The 21,072-nt window shown below is 37.5% G+C and overlaps 1 protein-coding gene across 3 annotated transcripts in view; it reads left to right on the top strand.

Annotated features, from left to right (window-relative positions):
* Nucleotides 1-21,072, top strand: part of RNGTT (RNA guanylyltransferase and 5'-phosphatase) — a 182,576-nt gene that overhangs the window by 108,013 nt on the left and 53,491 nt on the right. For all 3 annotated transcript variants that reach the window (XM_065059622.1, XM_065059625.1, XM_065059624.1), the window contains one exon: nucleotides 11,575-11,675. In XM_065059622.1, coding sequence (XP_064915694.1) covers nucleotides 11,575-11,675 — 101 coding nt within the window. The remainder of the gene's footprint in view (nucleotides 1-11,574; nucleotides 11,676-21,072) is intronic.

Below are 21,072 nucleotides of genomic sequence, written 5' to 3'. Positions count from 1 at the left end.
ACTAAGGTGGTTTTTTTTTCCACAGTAGAAGTGTGAAAAGAAGATTAAGAAAAAAGATGATCCCCCTAAGGCTCTTTCCAAGATTTTTTTGTGTCGCTAGGGGAAAGGAAAAGAATAATAAGCATTATTTTAGGAGGCTAAAAGGAAAAAAAGTAAAGGGCAAAGGACTGGGGCCAGGAGTGCTTCTGCATTATCTTGATTGTCCCAACAGCCTTATTCAGACTCATCTCATCATCCTCTGTCAGTAACTTCTGTATCTGGGAATTAAGAGGGAATGTCTTAAACAGTCCTCAGGAGATGAATTTGGATAAAGTCGTGTTAAACATACAGTGGAATGAATGTTAACATTTAAAATATGACATATAATCAACTAAAGGGTAGTTTTTAAAAGGTTATTGAGGAAAAAATATGTAGATTTGATCTTTTTCATTATATTAATTTCTATCTAAGGCTCTTAGTGAGTTGTGAAGCTCAATTAGAAAGAAAATTTCATCTGGGGAAGTAAATACAATAGTATTCTGTAGTCACGTTGTCATCCTGATGACAAATTACACTGTGGTTACACACTGAGGCCATCTCAGTTCAAGTTAGCAATACAAAGTGAAATAAAGAGACTGAAATAAAGCAACAGAAGGAAAATTGAAGTGTCTTGATTGCTTTTATTATTGCGTTAATTTTTGCTGAAGACTTACACAGCAAATATTTAGTGAGGTTATAAAAAATAGATGGTGTAAAATAAGAAAATTACAAAATAATCAATAGTAGTATTAAGCTGTGTCAAGTAGCAGCCATGGACCATCACCAGTTCCTTTACCATGGGGACTAAAGCTCTGTTGTTAGGACATTTCTTTTGTCACAGAGGTAGGAGTATGTAGCTTGGCAACCGTTACCTTAATGTGCAAAAAGTAGAATTTAGAATTGATGGCAAACACTGGTTAGTCCTTTGGAGACCATATATTTATTAGCCAGCAATTTGAAGCCATTTACTTTTTCCTTTTTGCTTCAGACCAGATGCTGGAATTTCTAGTTCCAGATCCTAATAGTAAGTGAAAGGATGAATACAAACAGAAGTGACCGAGAACAGGTTTCTGTGGCTGACAGTAATGTGCTGGGGGTGGGGGGGATGGAGGGACGGATGGGAAAAGAAAAGAAGCAATGAGTAATTTTGTGGCTGCTACATTCTGATTGCTGTAAACATGGATTTTTGGCTGTGAACCAAACTTCATTTATCAAATATTAATAGGATTAATATGTAGATGACATCAGTTATGAAGAAAATTTCCTGGTATTTTTTCTCATTGCTTAATGGAATATTGAGAAAAGATATTAGTATAGTTGTGAAACAAGATGTTTAATGAAGCCAGAGATGTAAAGCTAAATTAAAGTGCAAGCATAGAAGACGTTTAGCCCAATACTTACCAAAGAAGGCCAATATAGATATTGCATTAACGTGGATTTCAGAGGCACTTCCGGAAAAAAGTGGTTGAAAAATATCCATTAAAATATTAACAGATTAGTTTCTGCACACAGGTTAACCTTCTAAACCTGATTTGCATTCAAACCTTAGAATCCTTACTATGAAGTACAATCTAGCACTTTTTCAATGAGTCCGTTTTAGTAGCCTGTTTTGCTTTCCAGGCTGCTATGGCAGTAAAGCTTAATATTTCAGAAGTCATTTTGGTTATAACCATTTTCTTTCTACTTCATATAGCTCCAAGTCACATTTTCATGAGTCAAATTGTGGTACAACAAAATTTTCACAATAAAAACTGCCACTTCTTGCTAACCAGTACTAGTGTATTAAGAAGTATAATTTCTATTTAATCTCTTAACGCTGTAAAGCAAAAATGTCTGGAATACACCAGTTATTGTGTCTTAGAACACAGGTTAATATTTTTCTTTATTTTCCTTTTTAAAATGGAGGAATTGAATAAATGACATAAATCTGCTTGACTACATGGAGTTAAAGCAGCTGGTGACTTCACCATCAACTAATGAGTTGTTAAAAACTTTATTATCGGGAGTGGGCTCTGTCATTCTTTTGGCTTGGTTTTGGACACTAAATGATTTCAGCTTAGCCAAGGGACCTGTCTTTTCCCCGGCTTTTTGAGCTTTAAAAGTTATTGTCTACAGATTTGCTTTCTATGATGTGAGAGCAGTACATTGCGTAATATTCGGAATTCATTAACAACCTTATTTTCAAGCTGATCAAATATTTATTGAGCATCAGGATGTCTCTGTATTCTGATCAAATTACTGAACCAGGCAAAGAGGTGATGTTTAATGAGGACTGCAGCTCTTTTATTGTTCAGGTGGTTTGAATCAGTAATTTAGAACGCTTAGCATTAAAAGCAGCATTTATTATTCTCTTTTCTTTTTAGTTAAAAGAGAGGGTTTTTTTTTAAAGGGAGGAGTTTCTTTTCTCTTTTTTTTTGGTCATCATCTTTTAGGCAGGAGGTCATGGCCATCTGTCCATGGTTAGCCACAGGGTGTGCTGGGTGAAGGACTTGATACAAAGTGTGGAAAGTGTTTGCATGAAGTTGGAAAGTGTTTCGATCGTGTTTTGGAGTGGTACAAACTCTGCAGCCTTTTTGTGTTATTACAGATTTTCCATTCAGTGTTTAGATTCCTTTATTTTCATTCCACTGTGAAAATGCCTTTCACAAGTGACCAGTGTTTGGAAATCACTGGTGTTTACCCAGGGGTTTCTTGTAGTTTCATCACTCATAGGAGTACTTACAAATCCTTTCTTCCTGCCTTTCCTTTATAAGGATAGGGGCAATTGATTCATATTTATAAAAAACTGCCCGCTTTAGCATTTTAAGAGGTTACACAGAAATTATGTCAAGCATCTACAGGAAAGAAAACAGTACTGGTTATATTTGATTTGGCTTTCTAAATAAAGGACTCCTCATAATTTTTGAGACACTGAGTGCCATTGAAGAGATTGAATTAAAGCACGTTTTCTTAGTAGAATCTGTATAGCCAAGTGCAATGCAACACATCTTTCCCTGGCTGACCTGCATTTGTCTAAGTTTCATCTATTACATTCATTGATAGAAATTTCTTAGATGTCTCTGAATTCTTCAGACTCTCCAAACTTGGATCAACCAATATTGTTTATATCTCAGCTTCAGCATCTTATTTACTGCCTTATAATCATTTTGTGTTGCTCCTGAAGGTTTTAATGATAGAGTTTGGAATTTTTGTGTGTGTTTATGTATTTACAGTCATGTTTTTACTATTTCTAACTTTTCCAGCAAACTTTTCTATTTTCCCAAAAGGTGAGTCATGTAGGCTCACCTGGGTCACTTGGTCTTATGGTGATGCTTGAATACAGTCAAATGTGGGCTGTATATGTAGGAGCAAATGTATTAATTCCCAGCTAAAGGTGTGAACCTGAAAATAATTATTTCAGCTAGTTATCAACACCTTTCAATGCAATGCAAAAGAATGCAAAGTATAAATACACTTTCTTTTGTATGCTGCTGTATACGTAAGCAGTGAAAAGAATATTAGAATAGTAGGTTCAGTTCTGTTGCGTAGTCTTCTACAGGATTTTGTGAAATTACAGTATGAAGATATGTACATTAGCCAACTCGAAAATTACCTGTTCCCTGAGACTCAGTCATTTTATCTTAAAAAAGGGAAGTAATTACACGGAGAGCTGGGCTTCAGTCTAAAATAAGGCATTAACAAGATTCAGTGTAGAAATAATCATACATTTTTAAGCACAAGTGTAATAAATGGCCATAGTATCTTCCCTAGATATATGTTGTGGTTTCTGCATCACTTGGGATCTTTCATACAGGTGTGCTGTAATTTGAACAGGAATTATATGCTTAATTATGGACATTATTGTTTGACCTCTGTCCTATATGCAGCAGTGCTGACTCAGTGAGCCCAATAATAGTTTCCAGTCTTAAAAATCTATGACTATACAATTGAGTCAATGGTTGCCTTTCATCTTGTGGTTTCTTGATCCATTGATGTGACTTATTCACATAATCTGTCAGCAATGTTGGCAACTTCTGTTTCTTCGGCTCACCTCTCTATAAGGTCTGGCCTGAAATGATGGATTATAATCCATCCATTTTGTTCATTTAAATGATCCAGGGTCTGTAGTGCAAGAAAACAAAAACACATTTTGGGTAATCGTTCTGTCCTTATGTTTACACAGCTGAATGCAAACTGTTAGGCTGGGTAGGGCAGCAGCTGCCCTATGGATATTAAGAGGCTTGAGAATTAAGTAGAGCTCTTCAGAGTAAACATTTAACCATTGATTTGAGTGGGAGAGAAGAGCAGATGTGTTGTTATTATAGGTTTGCAGGAGTTAACTTTTTCCTTTCACGTGAAAGCTTTAGCATCATGTTGAATACAAAGCTGCTTGTAAACAATTTAATTAAAACTCAGAAGAATATTAGTAATGGAAAAGGGTGGATATTACAGCAGAATAAATATTTCTTACTGTTTGTGAATGTGGAGTGTTCCAGAATGTTCTTGAAATGCTTTTAGTGTCTTCATCCTGCTAAGTAAGTCTAACTAAATATCAGAATATCATTTATGTAATGACAAAAGTTTCTTCTTGGTGTTAAAATATGAAATAGTAAGGTAACTTCTTTGAAACTTAAAATTATTAGACATGTAAAGGTTTATATTTAATATTTATATTTCTTGTTCAAGGATACTTAATTGCAATTTGTCGCGTATTAAGTGTGGTTAAATTTGCAATGTGGCAAATGACATTTGATCATAGAATCATAGAATACCAGGTTGAAAGGGACAATAGGGATCATCTGGTCCAAGTCTGATGATTTAAAAGGACTGTCTTGATTAACCCCACCCCCTCCTACCTTGCCAGCCATCGTTCTCCAGTGGTATTCAACCTGCCATACCTCTTGGGCAAGCATGGGTATTCAAATAAATCTTCCCTGGGCCTTCTGTGCTCTTTTCCCAACCTTCTTTCTGAATTGGTGTGTGCCCGCAGCTGCCAGCTGAGCAGCCCTGTGGATGCCTTGCAGGGCCAGGTCTGACCAGTTTCCTGAGGGAAGGAACAGCTGGCAAGAAGCAGCACTGTACCTGGTAAGAGAAGGAGCTGCGTTATGTGCTACCTTCCTGCCGTTTGGAGGTGGAAGGAGAGAGAGAAGACATGGAGGATCGAAAGCGTAAGGTGACCCATGTTAGCTGCTCTTGCACTTGAGGAGAATGGTATTTAATAAAGGTGAAGGAGGTAGAGCTGCCTGATGAGGCTTTGTAGGCCTGTAAGCCTCCCTTGTCAAGGAAATCTTCTCTTCCTCCTCTTGATGAGACACGAACTTCTCTCTTGGTTATCCCACCTCCTCTTCCTTTTCAGTCGCTAGGATAAATGAACCATTTGTTTTGTCTGGACTGAAGTTACTCAGTCTTCCAGGTGGGTGTCTTCATGATGAGTCAGCAACGCCCCACAACCCGGACTGCCTGCCCAGAATGCAGTCCCAGAAACCAACCCCAGTCTTCCTCCTACGAAATACTAAGCAGCAAAGTCTGCCCCATGTGAAAGGAGCTGTTTGGAATGAAACTTCATCCTCATTATGGACAGCAAACATCCCCGTTGCCCAGGATTTCAGCTTTCTGCTGAACCTCCCATTGAAGCCAAATGCTGAGAAGACACATGGCTTTAGGCAAAACCGAAACCTGTGTGGGAGGAATATCCGCAACCTACAAGAAATGTGTCAGCTAAAGTTCAGATAACAGAACTTTGAGGGCCAGCCTTTCTCGTGACCTGTAGGGAGAGGAAAAAAAGAGTTGTCCCCTCTATGGGCAACTGTGGAGGAAGGGGTCAACTGGACTTAGTACTTTTTGGGACAGGGCAGTGGATCTGGGCGTCAGCATGACCAGCAACCCAAACCTTTGCCTGGGAGTGCTAAAATGGACTATTGGGGTCTAACAAAAAATCCCAAACTGTGAGTTGAGTGGAGCCACTGAAGCCTGTGGAGTTGAGTATAGGGTCAGGAATTTATGAGATTCAGCACCTTTTGAGGGGTATCAGAGGATGTGCTGTTTGTGGGGCTGTCTTCAGTAAGGATTCTGCATCCCAAGGTGTTGGATGTACATCTGAATTTTAGGTTGGTTATTGTGCTCTTTCCTGAAGTTCAAGATCTTCCTAATAGGGGTACATTTGCCATACTACTTCTGACACATCTGTTGTCCCTGGACTTTATTGTCTTGAGCAAAAGTGATACTGATTGATAGTACTCTCATGAAAAAGAAAGGTGTGATGGAAACAAAGGAGCTGGGGTTCTGCCAGGAGGGAATGGCCACAAAAGGGCCATTATTTATTTTAATAATAACAATAACAGTGACTATAATAATGCAAAGATAGAAGAAAAGTTGGGTAGATGCTGAATGAGTAGCAGAGTTGGTAGAAATTAGAGGGCTGCGTTTCCTGACCAACTTGAAAGCACTGACAGCATTATTTCTTCCAAGTGGCATTTCAGGATGTTGCGGGATATCTTCACGGCTCAAGCTGATCTGTGTGAGGTAGGTGCTGGGTGACATTGCAGTGGGACGGCCTTTGCCTTGGACTCTGGTGTCCATAATTATGGGCTCAAGTGCAGTAGGTGTGTCCCCAAAGTGAAACTTCAAGTCTGGTTTTATGTAAATGGAACCCAGTTTGCATGCACCAGAGCTGCCCTGCTATGTCATCTAACATTTACTAAGTAGGAACAACTGGGGGGTTTGCTTTGGAAGTTCATTACTTTTGCAAATTAAAATACTAGTGTAAGTGCAACCTGTACACAACCTGTGGGCATCCAAAGAGAGATTAGAGCTTTGTAGAATGATTTAGGTTGGAAGGGGCTTCAGTAGGTCATTTAGTCCAATCCTTTAAAGCTATTTGAGATAGTTTCTGATTTGTCAGTGTACATTTTTGGTGTGGAGTTCTAATTTCTGTGGTTACGCTAGACTGAAAGGTTTCAGATGGAACCATTAACTTTATATTGAAGATGATATGGGATCTGATATGTGTTAGAAGTAGTTATGTACGTGCATATTTGTCGGGGGGTGGTGATGAGGATATCATTGCTATGAATACTATATTTAAAATGCTAGGGAGTAGCTTGGTCTCAGACAGATTGCTTCACATTTTGTTTTGGAATTAGAATATAGAATAACTTCAGGCAGAACAGGTCTGCAGTATGCAATGATTCATCTAAGGTGAAGTTTTCACATACTTAACAAGCAGAATTCTTGTTGGGCTCCAGCTCATCTTTCAAGAAATTGATTTAGCACTTAGCATTCAAACTCAAGAACTAACTACTGCTGTATCGTGTGTATGGAATCACCTGTTAGAAAAAATAATCTCCTTCTCAGGGATTACTAATGGTTGAATTGACTGAATTCTCATGTGAGTTTCTGTCTTTCATGGTAACAGAAGAAGGCTGGGTGGGGCTGTATAACTTGTTGTTAATATGAGCTTTGAAGTCTGATAGCTCATCGAAGCCTTTGTAACTGTTTTGGAAAGATATTTGTGAATCACATGTTACCTTTAGCAGGTGTTCAGTATAGCAAGTGAGAAGGGTGTTATTTGGCAATGGTCAAATTAAGTGTCATAGTCAAAAGTGTATATTTATTCCTGTTGATTTCTAGGTAAGATCTCTTTGCCTAACTCAAAGTGCGGTAGGGATAGCTTTTCCTCAATTTTCTTATTAATAGGGCAAAATGTTTAGCTCAGGCTTGTTTCACACTGTGCTGGTTCTAGAGGTAAAGGCAAGAAATAACTTCATCTTAAAGAACAAATCCTCCTCCACGTCCCTTCAAGCAAGTCAGCCAATTAATTTTCTATTTAAACTTGAGTCAAAATTGTGAATCCAGCAGTGCAATCACAGGTATGTCCTGTTGAAACACTGCTTTTCATTACTGATCTTGGAATAGTTGTTCCTGTCTGTTGTGAAGTTGGTTTCTTATTGACTTTTAGGAGGATGTAACTTGTCAGTCTTGGAAAAGGAGTTTGAAAAAATTGTGTAGTAGATCATATGGGAAAATATAGATTAGTGTTGAAGCATGTGTAGAAAATGCAATGCTAATTAAAAAAAAACTGAGGGTGAGGTCGGGTGTCATGGAAGATCAGGGAAGAAGTAAGGCCTCTAAGCTTGATGACTGTACTGGACAAAGGAGTAGAAACTATAATAAGAAATACAGTAGATGATATCTGGGTAAACATGATATAGTTGGGTAAAACTGCATGCCTTTTTAAAGTTATGCGTCTCCAACACAGGGTATTCCCTGCTAAGACTTCCAGAAAGCTTCTGTCAAAGTTTCTAATAAAAAAAAAAACCAAACACTTGAAGAAACTAAAGCAGATGTGAGACTTGAAAGAAAAGGTTCTTACACAGATAAGCACTTGGTTAAAAAGTAGGAGTGAAGGGATGGGATCCTGTTCAGTCCTCACCAGGGTTGGGAGCCACCTGTACTGCACATAAGCAAGATGGAAAATGGGATGAACCGTAAAGTGACATTTTCTTGCTGGATCGCCCAGGGCTGGTGCTAAATCTGGAGAATTATAGTAAGTCCCTACAACACTGAGTGATAAAACAGCACATAAACCTCTATGAAGGTAAATGTGGAGTAGCTGCACATATGAAATAATAGCCTCTGAGCTGAGTGTCTTTCTGTGCATATAGAAGCACATCAAGCCATGAGCAGCATATAAGCAATGGGGTTTGATTGCTCACCGTCTCTGTATGAGCCCTAGGGAGTGCAAGGGTTTGAAGTCAGCAGAAGCTGGTTCAGAACAAACAAAAGGTGGTTTTTCTTGCAGTGTGGTCGGGCTGGGCATGGAACGCGCTGCTGGGGGCTCTTAGAGCTGGTAGAGGTTTTACATGGTCTTACTGGGGAGCCAGGCAAACTCATGCAGGGGAAAACAAAAATCAGTAAATAGGTAGGAATTAGATTTGAATCACATCCGCATCAGGAGGTCTCTGAGCCTGAAAATGAGTCGTCTCTGAGAGAGTAGTTATAAAAAATATCGTATGGGATTGCTCTGTTTTTCCCCTTCCCTGAGCACGTGCTGTTGTTTGGTGTCCGAGTCAGGACACCAGGGCTCTAGTGGGGCCTTTCTGCCGTTGTTCTGTCGATCGGATGCAGCTCTTCCTCAGGGTGTCAGTGCCGTCACTCAGAGAGGTCAGGTCATTCTTCTTGTGTCAATAATAATTCATTTCCTAAAGGAGCCTCTGGCGTTTTCAGGGTTTATATTCCAGGCAGAAGTAAGTAGAAATAGGAAGAAGCCTTTGCTCCTCCCTTAATGGGCTTTGAATTTTCTCACTTTGCTCAGAAGAAATCTTGGTCTTTAGTTTTCAAGACAGGGTATATTTCAATCCTATATTTCAATGTTTGTTCCACCAGAAAGTAATGCTCCCATTTGTGATTGGGAGGAAATATTTAGTACTTGTGAATACAGCGGCAGTCCAAATTTACCATTTTGACACAAAATATGGGATGTTTTTTGATTGAGACTGTATTTCTGTACAGAAGAGAAAATTTCCACTCTCTTGAAGACTATTAGCCTGTTTTAATCTTCTCCTTGAAGAAGTGATACGTAAAAAGATGGTTTGGAGCCATTTATTAAACCAGTTGAGGTTGTTTTCTAAAGTCAGTTAGACTGGGTCTAGTCTTCATAGCTCATGAGGTCTCAAAAATATGACCTTCTACTTATAAAGAAATTGATTATTTGAGTATATATTAACAAATCCATCACTGTAGATGGTCCAGTAATCTTGCTGGGAAGATTATTGCAAGTCAATAAATTATAAGTCATGCCACATGAGGCTTAAAACAAAATTTTAGGATTATGTGTGATTGACAGATGATACTTACAGAATACTTGGAGACCTCAGTGCTAAAAGACTGAAGAGCAACCATTAAGATGAATCTTCTCTTCTGTACAGGAAAATCAACACCTTTTTCAACCTTCATACGTGCTGTAGCAGCTGTTTTATAAATTAAATTTTCACCATCTGTGGAGAAATTTGTCACAAACTGAAGTGTTCCCCATAGTTCTTCTTTGAACTAGTTAGTAAGTACTTGGCAGTAGCAATTGTCTTGGCCAAATAAGAAATTGCAGAAGAGAGAGCAAGTAATGTCTTTGTAAAAACTTTATTTTGCCCTGTTGTTTTTGGAACATATTTTAGTCATGAAAGTTATGTATATGTGTGTGATTACAATAGTAAGTCAGGCAGATGGCTCTAGTACTGACTTTTGGAAGGGGTTTATAGCACCCTGAACAGGAACCAGAACAGAACACATGAGGTCATCCCTCTCAAACCATTTAAGGAGCATGATCAAAACATAAAAGAAGATGCACTGTAGCCAGCCACGGTCAAATTCCAGAAGAAGCTTTTAGTAGTTTAGTTTTGTCATGAGTAGGAGAACCATGACTAAAAACGTTTAGAGCTAATTTGAGGTTCAGTTGTGTGAAGCTTGCTTGTACTTACTGTCTAGCAAAAGTAATGCACCATCTTTTCATCAAGAAATGATAAGCAGATGCAGTGAATTTATTTTGGAAACAATAACTTTCCATTCGTACATCAGGAAACAGAAAATTCTTCACCTGCTTTTTTCATGTTAGAACTACAACTGTTAGGTTTATCATCAATAAATTTTGCATTTTTCAAATATTTAGCACGGCATGGATGCGATGTGATGGTAGTGATCGCTATGTTACTAAAAGACACTGGACATTCTTGGGTATTTTTAGGTAAAATTGCATACATTTTCTTATTGTGGATTGTGATCTAACAACTAAATACTCTTGTTCTGTGCATCTCCAAATTGTTCTTTTACTTTTCCTGTATTCATTTTTATTCTGATGGGAAGGGTTGGCAGGTTTGCTCTCATTGTTAGCTGAGGACAAACAAAATGTCAGCTTAGTAAACCAAAGCAGATGATAGAAGAGACCATGAGAAACCAAAGCTTTAATTTAAGAGAAAATTGTTCCTTGTAACTTTTTGTTCAAGTGTCTGCCCTTTTTCTTAAGCAACAGATATTTCCTTATTTATGTCCCTGTATGTCATGATGTTTTTTATGTCTTTACATAACTTAAATTCCTTTTGTATGAAAGAACATGTTTCTGATGGGCCCTTCTGAGAGTCGGCAGTATGGAGACTGCTGGCTCTTTCATGTTGGGTCAGCCAACAGCATGAATAACAAAAATATTGTTCATAGAATTGTTCGTAAATGTTGCGATTACCTTAAATGTCTCATCTTTGTTTTCATTTGCTACTGTGCTTTCTTATTTTCTTTGCTGAAATTTTCCTTTAGCCAGAGAGAGATAATGAAGTATGCTATATGCTAACTTTTCTTTCAATTCTCAGCATTTTATTATATGCAGTGGCTTGGGTACAGTTCTAAGCAGTTTCAAAAGGGAGCAGCAAATAAAGTAGTGAAGCACAACTACCTCTGTGGTAATGGAATTCATTGTTTCAGACACTAAGTATTGTAATTCATTAGAGACAGCTAATATAGTCTGAAATGCTGAATTGTTAGTTTTAACACCAGTGAAAAACAAGCATAATTAAACTGCTTTTTGATTGTCCCCAGAAATACAAGCCGGGTCGATGTGATGATATTTTGAAGTGGAAGCCACCCAGCCTGAACTCTGTTGATTTTCGTCTAAAGATAACAAGAATTGGTGGAGAGGGGTATGTAATCTCTTCCCTTTTTAAATGTATAGCACTCGTGTGAATGTCCCTTAGCAGGTAATCCCTCCTCTGGTATTTCTTGACATTTCCTGGGGCTATGCCTTTCTGTATTCTGTAGAATTTGTTCATTGAAAATATAGACAACTGTTGTGATGAGTGCTGTAGTGAAAAACAATGGCAGATGTTTATAACGTGAATTTACTCATTCTTAAATCAAGTTTCATGAAATTTCTTTTAAACATCCTGCTTGGATTTGGCACTACCCCTAAAATCACTACCCTGTTTTTAGAAAGTAGGCAGGCTATATTAATTTAAATTCTTGCGTAAAATAACTATTTTCCATTGTTTTTATGCAAAATAATAACAACCTAAGCTTTCTTCTGTTTTGGAATTCTGCACAGTGACAAACAGGCACTTGTTTTGTTTTCGTAGAGAAAAACAAAACTTGACATTTTTACTCAATCTGTATTCTTTGGTATTGTCTTTAAAACCATTAAAATCTTAATCAAAACCACTGAGTTGTAATGGCAGAAGACAAATAAACCTTTACATTACAACACTTCTGTATACCGTTTGCCTAGTTCAGTCACTACACATATTTAATAGGGGCAATTTCAGTGTTCAGTTGTGCCAGGGAGGTGAAGATTGAGTCACTAGTTTCATTTCAACTGATAGTAAGAAATACCAACATTTAGCTTTTCTTTCCTTGGTACCACAGGCAACCCCATACGATTAAACAATTAATTAATATATGGCTTACGTATACCAGAGTGCTAATAATGGCCCGTCTAACTTTTGGATATTTGAATGTCATGTTAATGAATATATTAGGTGAACAGAGAGTATCTTAAGAATATGTGGTTTATTCTGCAAACTGTACTCATCTGCTAACTTATGAGCATTTCATGAGGTCGGAAGTGTCTGTTCAGATTTTTGTATTTGAAAATGTAACATGAAGTTCTCAGTAACAACAGAGCTATTTCAGAGCATATACAGGAATATTTTGACTTCAGAGAATCAGCTCATTACGAACATTTTGTGTTTGTTTGGCTCTTATTTAAGTCACAGAACTGTGTAATAGGAAAGGTTTCTGTTAAAACAAAAACAAAAACCAACAAACAAAAACATTATTTGATAGGAAGGTCACTTTTATTATGGTGTCCTTGTGACTTCTATTGAAGCTGTAAGTATACGGTAGTATCCTGAGATTCAGAAGCAAAATGCAACAGATTTTTCATTTCACATTAAAAAAGGAGTATTAGCTTGATTAGTCAACACTGATTTCAAATACAAAATTGTTAGTGCTATTGTGTTACATTTAATATATTGCGTCATAGGTTATTTGATCAGAACATGAAATCATGATAAAATATTAGCCAGTAAAAACTATTGCTAAAAAATTGGGCAGTTAGTAGCGAGTTATTAAAGAATGGCTGTTCTAGTGTGGAAATGGAAACACTTCTAGTATTTAGAAAAGGTCTACCATATTGTAGCTGTGAGAAAATAAGTGCATTGCTCATATTGTGGAAATAATTACCTGGATTAGTCTGTAAATACTGTAATAGTTAAATATGTTAATGTTTCTGTTCCTCTCACATGCATAACAAAAAATAATCCTAGAAATCTGACATTCGGTAGAGTACAATATTCCGGATATGTTTTACTTCATCTCACATGATCGTTGACTGGTATTAGTAATATAAGTGCATTTATCCAACAAATAAAAGCTAATGAAGTACTGGCTGGAAAAGTAATAATTTTCCATTGTTGGGAGAGAAGTATTTATGTTAAGTAATGACCTATGAAACAGTTGCTTCTGCCCAGTTAAACACAAACAATGAATGAAATACTCCAGATCTAACTGCTTTAGTTGTTAATTTGATTATCCAATTTATCACTTGGTAAAATCTGAACTTGTTTGAGGAAATATCAGAATTATACTGATTTTGAAGTTATTGACTAGAGTTTTGAAAGAAGCATCTTTAATTTTAAACTGTAAAAAGACAGTTCCTGAATTCTGAGCACTACCATAATAAAAGGGTTGTTTTCTGTTTTGATGAACTGAATGTCTTACTAATGGCAATTCTAACATAACACAGTTAGGCTTCCTGCTCCCCCTGCCCCGCCAAGATTAAAAGCACTGATACTGGTTTCAACCTTTTAAGTAAAAAATGTTTTCCTCTTCTGCAGTAATCCAAAAAGAAATCTGTCGTGCATTTGACAGCAGAGTAATACAGATGTTGTTAAAGTACTGTTATAGACTTTTTGTGTAGTTCTGGTGGAGTTAAGCAATAATATTTATGGAAACAGAAGGTATGCCTTCATATTGATCTCTTACTGACAAATGAGGAGCCCAAGTCAAAGTATTGATCTCAAATAGTTCACAGCTTGAAAAAATGAGAAGGCGGATTGTCTGTAATTTCCAAGTCCTCTGTTCTGATTTACAGGCTCATCTTTAAATCTTGAAATGCAGACATATCTAAAATTGTGCTACAAGTGTGTGTGGTACTATCACAGCTCACAGCCTGGCCGGTAGGGATACAGGCTGAACCTGTATTGCAAAACTCGAGCCATCCAGCCCTTTGTGTTTATAGTTCCCTGTTCACTTAAATAGTGAAAAAAGCATACAGGGCATAATTTATTCAGTAGCATGAGATTAGAGGACTGTCAGCTGTTGGACATGTCTTTTGGATGGCACATGTAATTGAGATCCTGAACAATTGTAAACAATCCTGTGCATTTTCGTTGGAATAAAGGAGTTGCCTCTAGGGAGTCTGCCAGATTTTACTCAGTATGATTATTTTCCATCTACCTAAAATTCCCCTGTGCTTTCAGTTGCGCATTTCCACCCATAGATCAGTCTGCAGTAGTAATGTTAACTACAAAATTGCTGGTTTTCACCCCAGATGTAGTTCAGTTATGGATGAATGACCAACTGTTTTTTATCTAGGGTTCATTTATTTCACTATTCATGTTGGAGAGAGTTTTGTCATTGAATTAAAAAGAAGGATTTGGTTTATGATCTATGAAGTACATTTAGAATAAGCTTTCCTGTAACGATGAAGACTGCATAACAAAGAATAAACATAAAGAAAAAAGATACTATAGCATCCCAAAGAAAGGCAGGGTCTCTGTAACCTCAGTGACCTAATCCTGACACTCCTGTTCAGTGCACATATTTGAAAGAAATCGCATTATTGCACCTTAGTGAATTACAGCCTATCAGCTGAGCCACGGTAATTGTCCCCTGTGTATTGTCGTAGCCCAGCCTGTCCAAGCATCAGGATGATGGTTAGGTTAACTCTTTTTATGTTGTGTTTGCAAGAATTCCAGTTTATGCACTCTCTCAATCTCTTCTCATCACATCAATATAGTTACTTTTATTTCAAAACAATCATACTAAAACAACCAAACCAAAACCAAAAACCCCCAAACAAACAGAAAACAAAAACCACAATCAAACACACAATACAAAAACCAAAACAACAACTGACAGCTTATTAAATCAGCTAAACGAGAGAGTACTTTGTTGTTTATCTCTGGTGAAACACAGCATTTGAACTTAAAAGCCCCCACATTATGGATGCTTTAAAAAGTTAGACCCACTGGCAGCACTTCGCTGTCACTTCAGGTTTACTAAGATACTGGTCTCACATCAACAATGCAAAGCGGAAGCCTTTGACCATATAACAGTACCTTGTATTTTTCCTAAATTGTGATGATGCTTATAGAAAATAAAACAACAGGGACTTAAACACATCAATTGCATTTCCAAGTGACCTACAAGTTAAACGACCTTTTTAGAAGAGAATGTTGAGGATGTTTAATTGCCATTTACAATATCTCAGTCATATTACAGAGAAGACTGTTTTTAAACAGTAGAGATGCTTTTTCCCCAAATGTCTGATTCTAAGAATATTTCTTAAAAAAAAGTACCCCCTTCCCAACAACTCTGAGCCTTATTTAAATGTCACAAATATCAACTGAAAATATCTACATAGTGCCAGATTTGTGGCAGCTTCCAAAACCAGAATTTCTTAAATGTCCATACTTCCTTTTACAGTTTTTTAATTAGCCTGTGCAGGTCCCTTAATTTTATCTGAATCAGACATGATAAAATCAAATTGCAAGCAAGGCTTTGGTTTTATTTGCTTTGAGTGAATGTCTTACTGGGTCAATGTTATACCATTTGAAATCGCAGAATAATACAAAATTTATATAGAACATTGAAGTACTGGAAAGAATCAAGAATTTTACTCATCTTCTAAGACAGAAATAGTAAGAAAGGCTTGTTTCTTTAAAAAAAAAGTAATCTGAAGTAGACTTGAACTCTTTGTTAGTAGCAAGTCTATATTGGTTTTTTATTATATCCATAATTAAGTAGACCACATGGGAGACCAAACAGTGTTTAGGCAAAGTTCTGTTTAGCATGGGCATTGTCAAGTAATGAAAAAATGGGAGATAAAGTACAATACATTCAAGGACAGCGGAGGCTTCACATGTTGACATCAGGGGCTTGAAATCTTGGATACATTGGTAATTACAAATCAGCAACCAGATACAGATATTGTAACTCCAGGCAAGTGAATATTTTCCTTTCGTTAGATGTGAAGTTGACCTTTTTGTTCTGTAAATTAGAAACAAGTTCTGGGCAGGGAGGAAGAAGCTGCAACTGATTCAGAATAACTGATGTACTTGATTTGCTTTCAGATTGCTGATTTCTGTCACCGAGTAGCTTATCTGTTTTATAAACTAGTCTCCCTCACTCTCTGCTCTGAGAAAAAAAATGGTAATTGGCTGAAGAATCGTGAAAGTTAATTGAATCAGCCAAAATCTGCAGAACTGACACGATAGTTTGTTTGGCCCATGTTTTGTTGCTTCCTCCTCTCTTTCCGTTCCCCCTTTTACGTGATTCATAAATTCTCAGTTTGGGCTGCGAGCTCTTTGTCTTCTCACTTGTTTGCAGAATGCGCTTTATCAAGGAGCACAAACTTGTTCTTACGCATGCCATCGCTCACAGAAAGGGAGCTTTACAAATAGTATCCTGGTGATAAAAATCATAATCCCGTACTCCTCTGTCCTCCAAAGATCACAGTCAGGATTGGGGCTGCACTTCTGTCGAGTACGGTGGAGTTATGAGGCAGAATGCAGATGATGTCACACAGCAATTACAGAACAATTAAGAACAAGATGATGCAAAGGTGCGCTGTGTTGGTATGACAGCAGGAGGAGTGCAGGTTTGAATATATTAACTGCATTTATGGCTGTACTGTTATTAAAAGGAAGCATGTGCTTCAAATTTGCTTACATTTTGTGGGATGTAAGAGTTGCAATTGGAAGTAAAGGGGTAATTTGTTTAGTTATTACCTTCAGGCATTCACCTGTTACCACAGTCCGTCTTGCTAGTTCTGGAGAAATGTAGGTGCAGGGCTGTGCAAACTAGTTGAGAAAGGGTGTTATGTGTAGAAAGAACAGCGCGGTGGCACAAGAAGGGGAAGGACAAATATTACCATGGTAGAAATATGTGTGCACAGCTGCCACCACTGGCATTGCAATGGAAACAAGTAGATATACATTTTACCTAGGCACTGTGCTCTAAGTATTTATGCAATAGTGTTTATGTGAGGATATTTTAAATCTTTTTGTAACACTTCAGTTTTTAAAAACTATTTTCAAAGTGCGACGTTGAATCTAACCTCTATCTGTACTCTGGTACACTGAACATAATGTTGTACTTTCCACAACTAATACTCAGGATGCTCTTGGAATTTCTAATGTTGAATTTCAGAAACGATCTCAGCTTCATCTTTTTATGTGTTCAAGTGGCAGCCTTGGGCAATCTCCATCTGTCAGATAATTATTCTAGTTTAGCTACTCATTTCTCCAGATTTTTAAAAGCTTTGCCTCATATCATCCTAAAATTATCTATGTGCTTGCAAAATGGAATGTAAATGTAGCCTTGTATGTTTTATAGACCCTGTTCTTTTTTCTTGAACTAGCTGCCACCTTAAAGCAGTCTTTCCAGTTGCTTATGTCAGCTATCTTAACAATTATCCACTCTGTTAAAGATCCATTTCTATCTGGAAGCAAGATCAAGAAAAGCTCCCAAAGACTGCATGCTCCTAAAATTTTCTTATCTCCCATGCACTTTGCTGCCCTATTTTACATTTGGATAGATATTGTATTCCTGTTTGGCTATGTAGCTTAGATTTCTTGTTGCTTGTGAAAGTGAAAATTGAGGGCTGATGCCATCCCAGCTAAACAACTACAAGGTGGTAGAATCTGAGAGAGGAGGGAGAGAAACAGGCAGTGGAAAAATAATCTGGGGCTTCAGGATAGCTGGCTTTGGCTTTTTCAGGGAACAGGTAGGTAGTATCCCCTAAAGTGCAGAGGGACCCAGGGGAGCTGGTTGCTCTTCAAGGACAGCATCCTCAAAATGCACAAGGACGCAGAATTTTCCAGTGTGCAGGAAGACAAGCGTAGAGCAGGCAGCTGGCTTGCTGGAATGGGGAATTCCTGAGTCAGTTCACACAAACAATGAAGGGTATGGAGGATGTAAACAGGGACAGGTCTCTGTGGAGAACATAAAAACAGTGTTTGAGTGCAGAGGGAAGTAATTAGGAAAGTCAGAACCCAGCTGGAGTTGAAGATAAGTGAAGGACTTCTGTAGGTTCCTTTGTAACAAATGGAAGAATAAGGAAAATGTTTTGCTGTTGATGCAGCAGGAATCATAGTGAGAAAAGACAGAAGGGCTGAGGGACCCAGTGCTGCTTTTGATTTGGTCTTGACTGGTCTTTGAGGTCCATGAACCTTGTGGCAGAGCACAAGGAAATAAATTGCTACCAACAGGTGAGCAAGTTCCAGTTAGGAACCGCTTAAGCAAACTGGACCCCAGGGTACTGGAAGGCAAAGCTTTGCCGTTGAGGCAGCAGTTAGCCCTTGTGGCAAAGGTGGCCAGCTGATACCTGGGCTGCAGGTGGAGAAGATGATTCGTCACCTCGCTTCAGCATTTGTGGGACAGCATCTGGAGGGCTGTGTCTAGTTTTGGGCTCCTCAGTATGAGAAAGACATTGATGCACTGGAGCAAGGCCAGTGGAGGGCCACCAGGACAGTGAGGGGATTGAAGAACATGAGGCTGAAAGAACTGGCTTTGTGCAGGTTGAGAAAAAGAAGGCTAATGGCAGGTTATAGAGAAGATGGAGTCAGGCCCCTCAGAGGTGCATGTTGCAAGAATGAGAAGCAAAGAACACAAACTGTAGAAGGACAGGAGGAGAAATTGTGTGAGAAAGGTCAAACACTGTAGTAGGACTGGCAAGTTGTAGAGTCTCCATCATTGAAGATATTCAAAAGTTGACTTGACATGGCTGTGAGCAACCTGATACGACTTGGAAGCTGACCCTGTCTTGAGCATGAGGCAGGTGCCATGTGAAGGTCCTCTCCAAAAAGACTTATTATATGGTTACCTATAGATCACATCTTAAATATTTTGCAAATGATATGGAACTGTTAGACATTTCATTACTGAATATTTATAAACATTTTTTTTTTATTTCTTTATGCTTTCTTTACTGTATATATTCATAGAAATTTTTCAGAATACTTGCTGTACCTACATTTACTTTACAAATTGTGGGATCGTTGTTGTAGGGAAGAATTTTGAGTTGCAAAGTAAAATAACATGCATTTTTTTATAAAGAGGAATTTGACATTGTTCTTTGTTATATGTTATAAAGGTTTGCCAGATGCATAATTTTAAAACTGTCTAATTTAAATAAGGAAAATGTTCGTCTTCCTTTTGCTATATCTTGAACAATAAGTATGCTGCTCTTAGACTTAATAAAATTCAGTTGTGAACGTATTTTTCTTTTGCACCAATATAAATTAACTTTTTAAATTATAGAAGTTATTAGAGCGTATTCTCGAACATCCTGTTCAAAGTGTTTTTAATGGATTTTATAAATTGATATGAGCTTCTTTGAAATGCATTTTTGCTTGTGGTAACTATTTGTTCTCCTTCAGACGAGGAGTATTTGCTAGATTTTATGAGTATGCTATAAATGATACCTTAATTCAGAATATTCTTTCCTGCATTAATTGCCTGCAGTCTGTATTAGTATTCAGTTGTTTGGGTTTTCTTTTTTTTTAGTTTGTTGCTTAATGAGATTTTATTGTCTGTTTTCTTGAGTTTACAGATCGGTACATTAAAAACCTTGTTTGGAAAAGAGCGTTAGTATGAAATTATTAGAGATCTGAATACTAAGTATTTTGCCGTCGTGTTTGGAATGAAAGGAACATGTACTTATGGAAAAAAACCTCAGCTGAGATGAATTCCTTGCATGCTGTAGTGTATTTCAAAGAAGAATAAAGCAAACTGAGAGGGGGAAAGAATTATCACTGTGGTAGAGTAGAACGAACAGACTGGGCAGCCAGAGATACTGTACTGTTTTGTACTCTTCATTGGTCTTATTCGGAACACTTTTTTATGCAATTTTCTGATAATACCAAACTCACAAATCATAAAAGAACAGATATAAGTACTAAATAATGAATATATTGAAGATAAGAATAATTCATGACAGTCATAACTCCAAGAGTACCTTTCAGTTTGCTTTGATACCATCAGAGTGTTTTGAAATTGGTTTAGGAACCTGAAGCCCCGCTTTTTGTGGCGTCCTGAATTCACAAGTACATTGGAATCAGCAAAACATGTCAACAAAATAAATGACCCTGATGCAGGTTGTTTGCATTTCTGCCATAACAGTGTTATCAATATGGTATGCATACAACTGTGGGCTTCTAAAATGCGGGGGGATTATCAGCAGTTTCACCTTCCCCTTTGATAGCCAAGAGAAACTCTTGGTACATGCGCTTATCTTACAAGCTCAGAGACATTAGAGAAGAAACCTACATAATTATTTTTTAGAATAATTATCCAGTATCTCTGGTTTTGTAGGGATCCAGGTTGTGATTTTTGATTTTTAAAAAAATATGAGAAAAATTGTCGTTTTAGGGGATATTTACATTCCGAAGAAATAAATTAGATTTTTAATATCTGTTACTTTAATGACCTAGGCTCTGCCACAAGCTTGGTAGTTCACACTTGCCATCTTTTTGGCTAACACCCAGCTGGTACTTTTTTCTGGGAAAATATGCTTATCCTATTGTAGAAACACATGAAAATCAGAGAGACTATAGATGCATGTAGCTGTCGGGGAGAGACCAGTTTGCATAATCAAGGCCTGATGAGTCAATGAAGAATCCATATTGTTACTTACCTAAATAACAGGGAAGAGAACAGTAACTACTGGGTATGGAGCTTGTGCACTTTGAAAGGGAACATCTACTGCTTTGTAAAAAGCCTTTAATTGTTTTCAGTAGAAATTTGGTTCCATCTGAC

The sequence above is a fragment of the Columba livia genome, chromosome 3, assembly GCF_036013475.1.
Source record: "Columba livia isolate bColLiv1 breed racing homer chromosome 3, bColLiv1.pat.W.v2, whole genome shotgun sequence".
Classification (NCBI taxonomy): Eukaryota; Metazoa; Chordata; class Aves; order Columbiformes; family Columbidae; genus Columba; species Columba livia.
The sequence above is the reverse complement of the archived record's forward strand: the minus strand, read 5'-3'. Positions and strand labels throughout refer to the sequence as shown.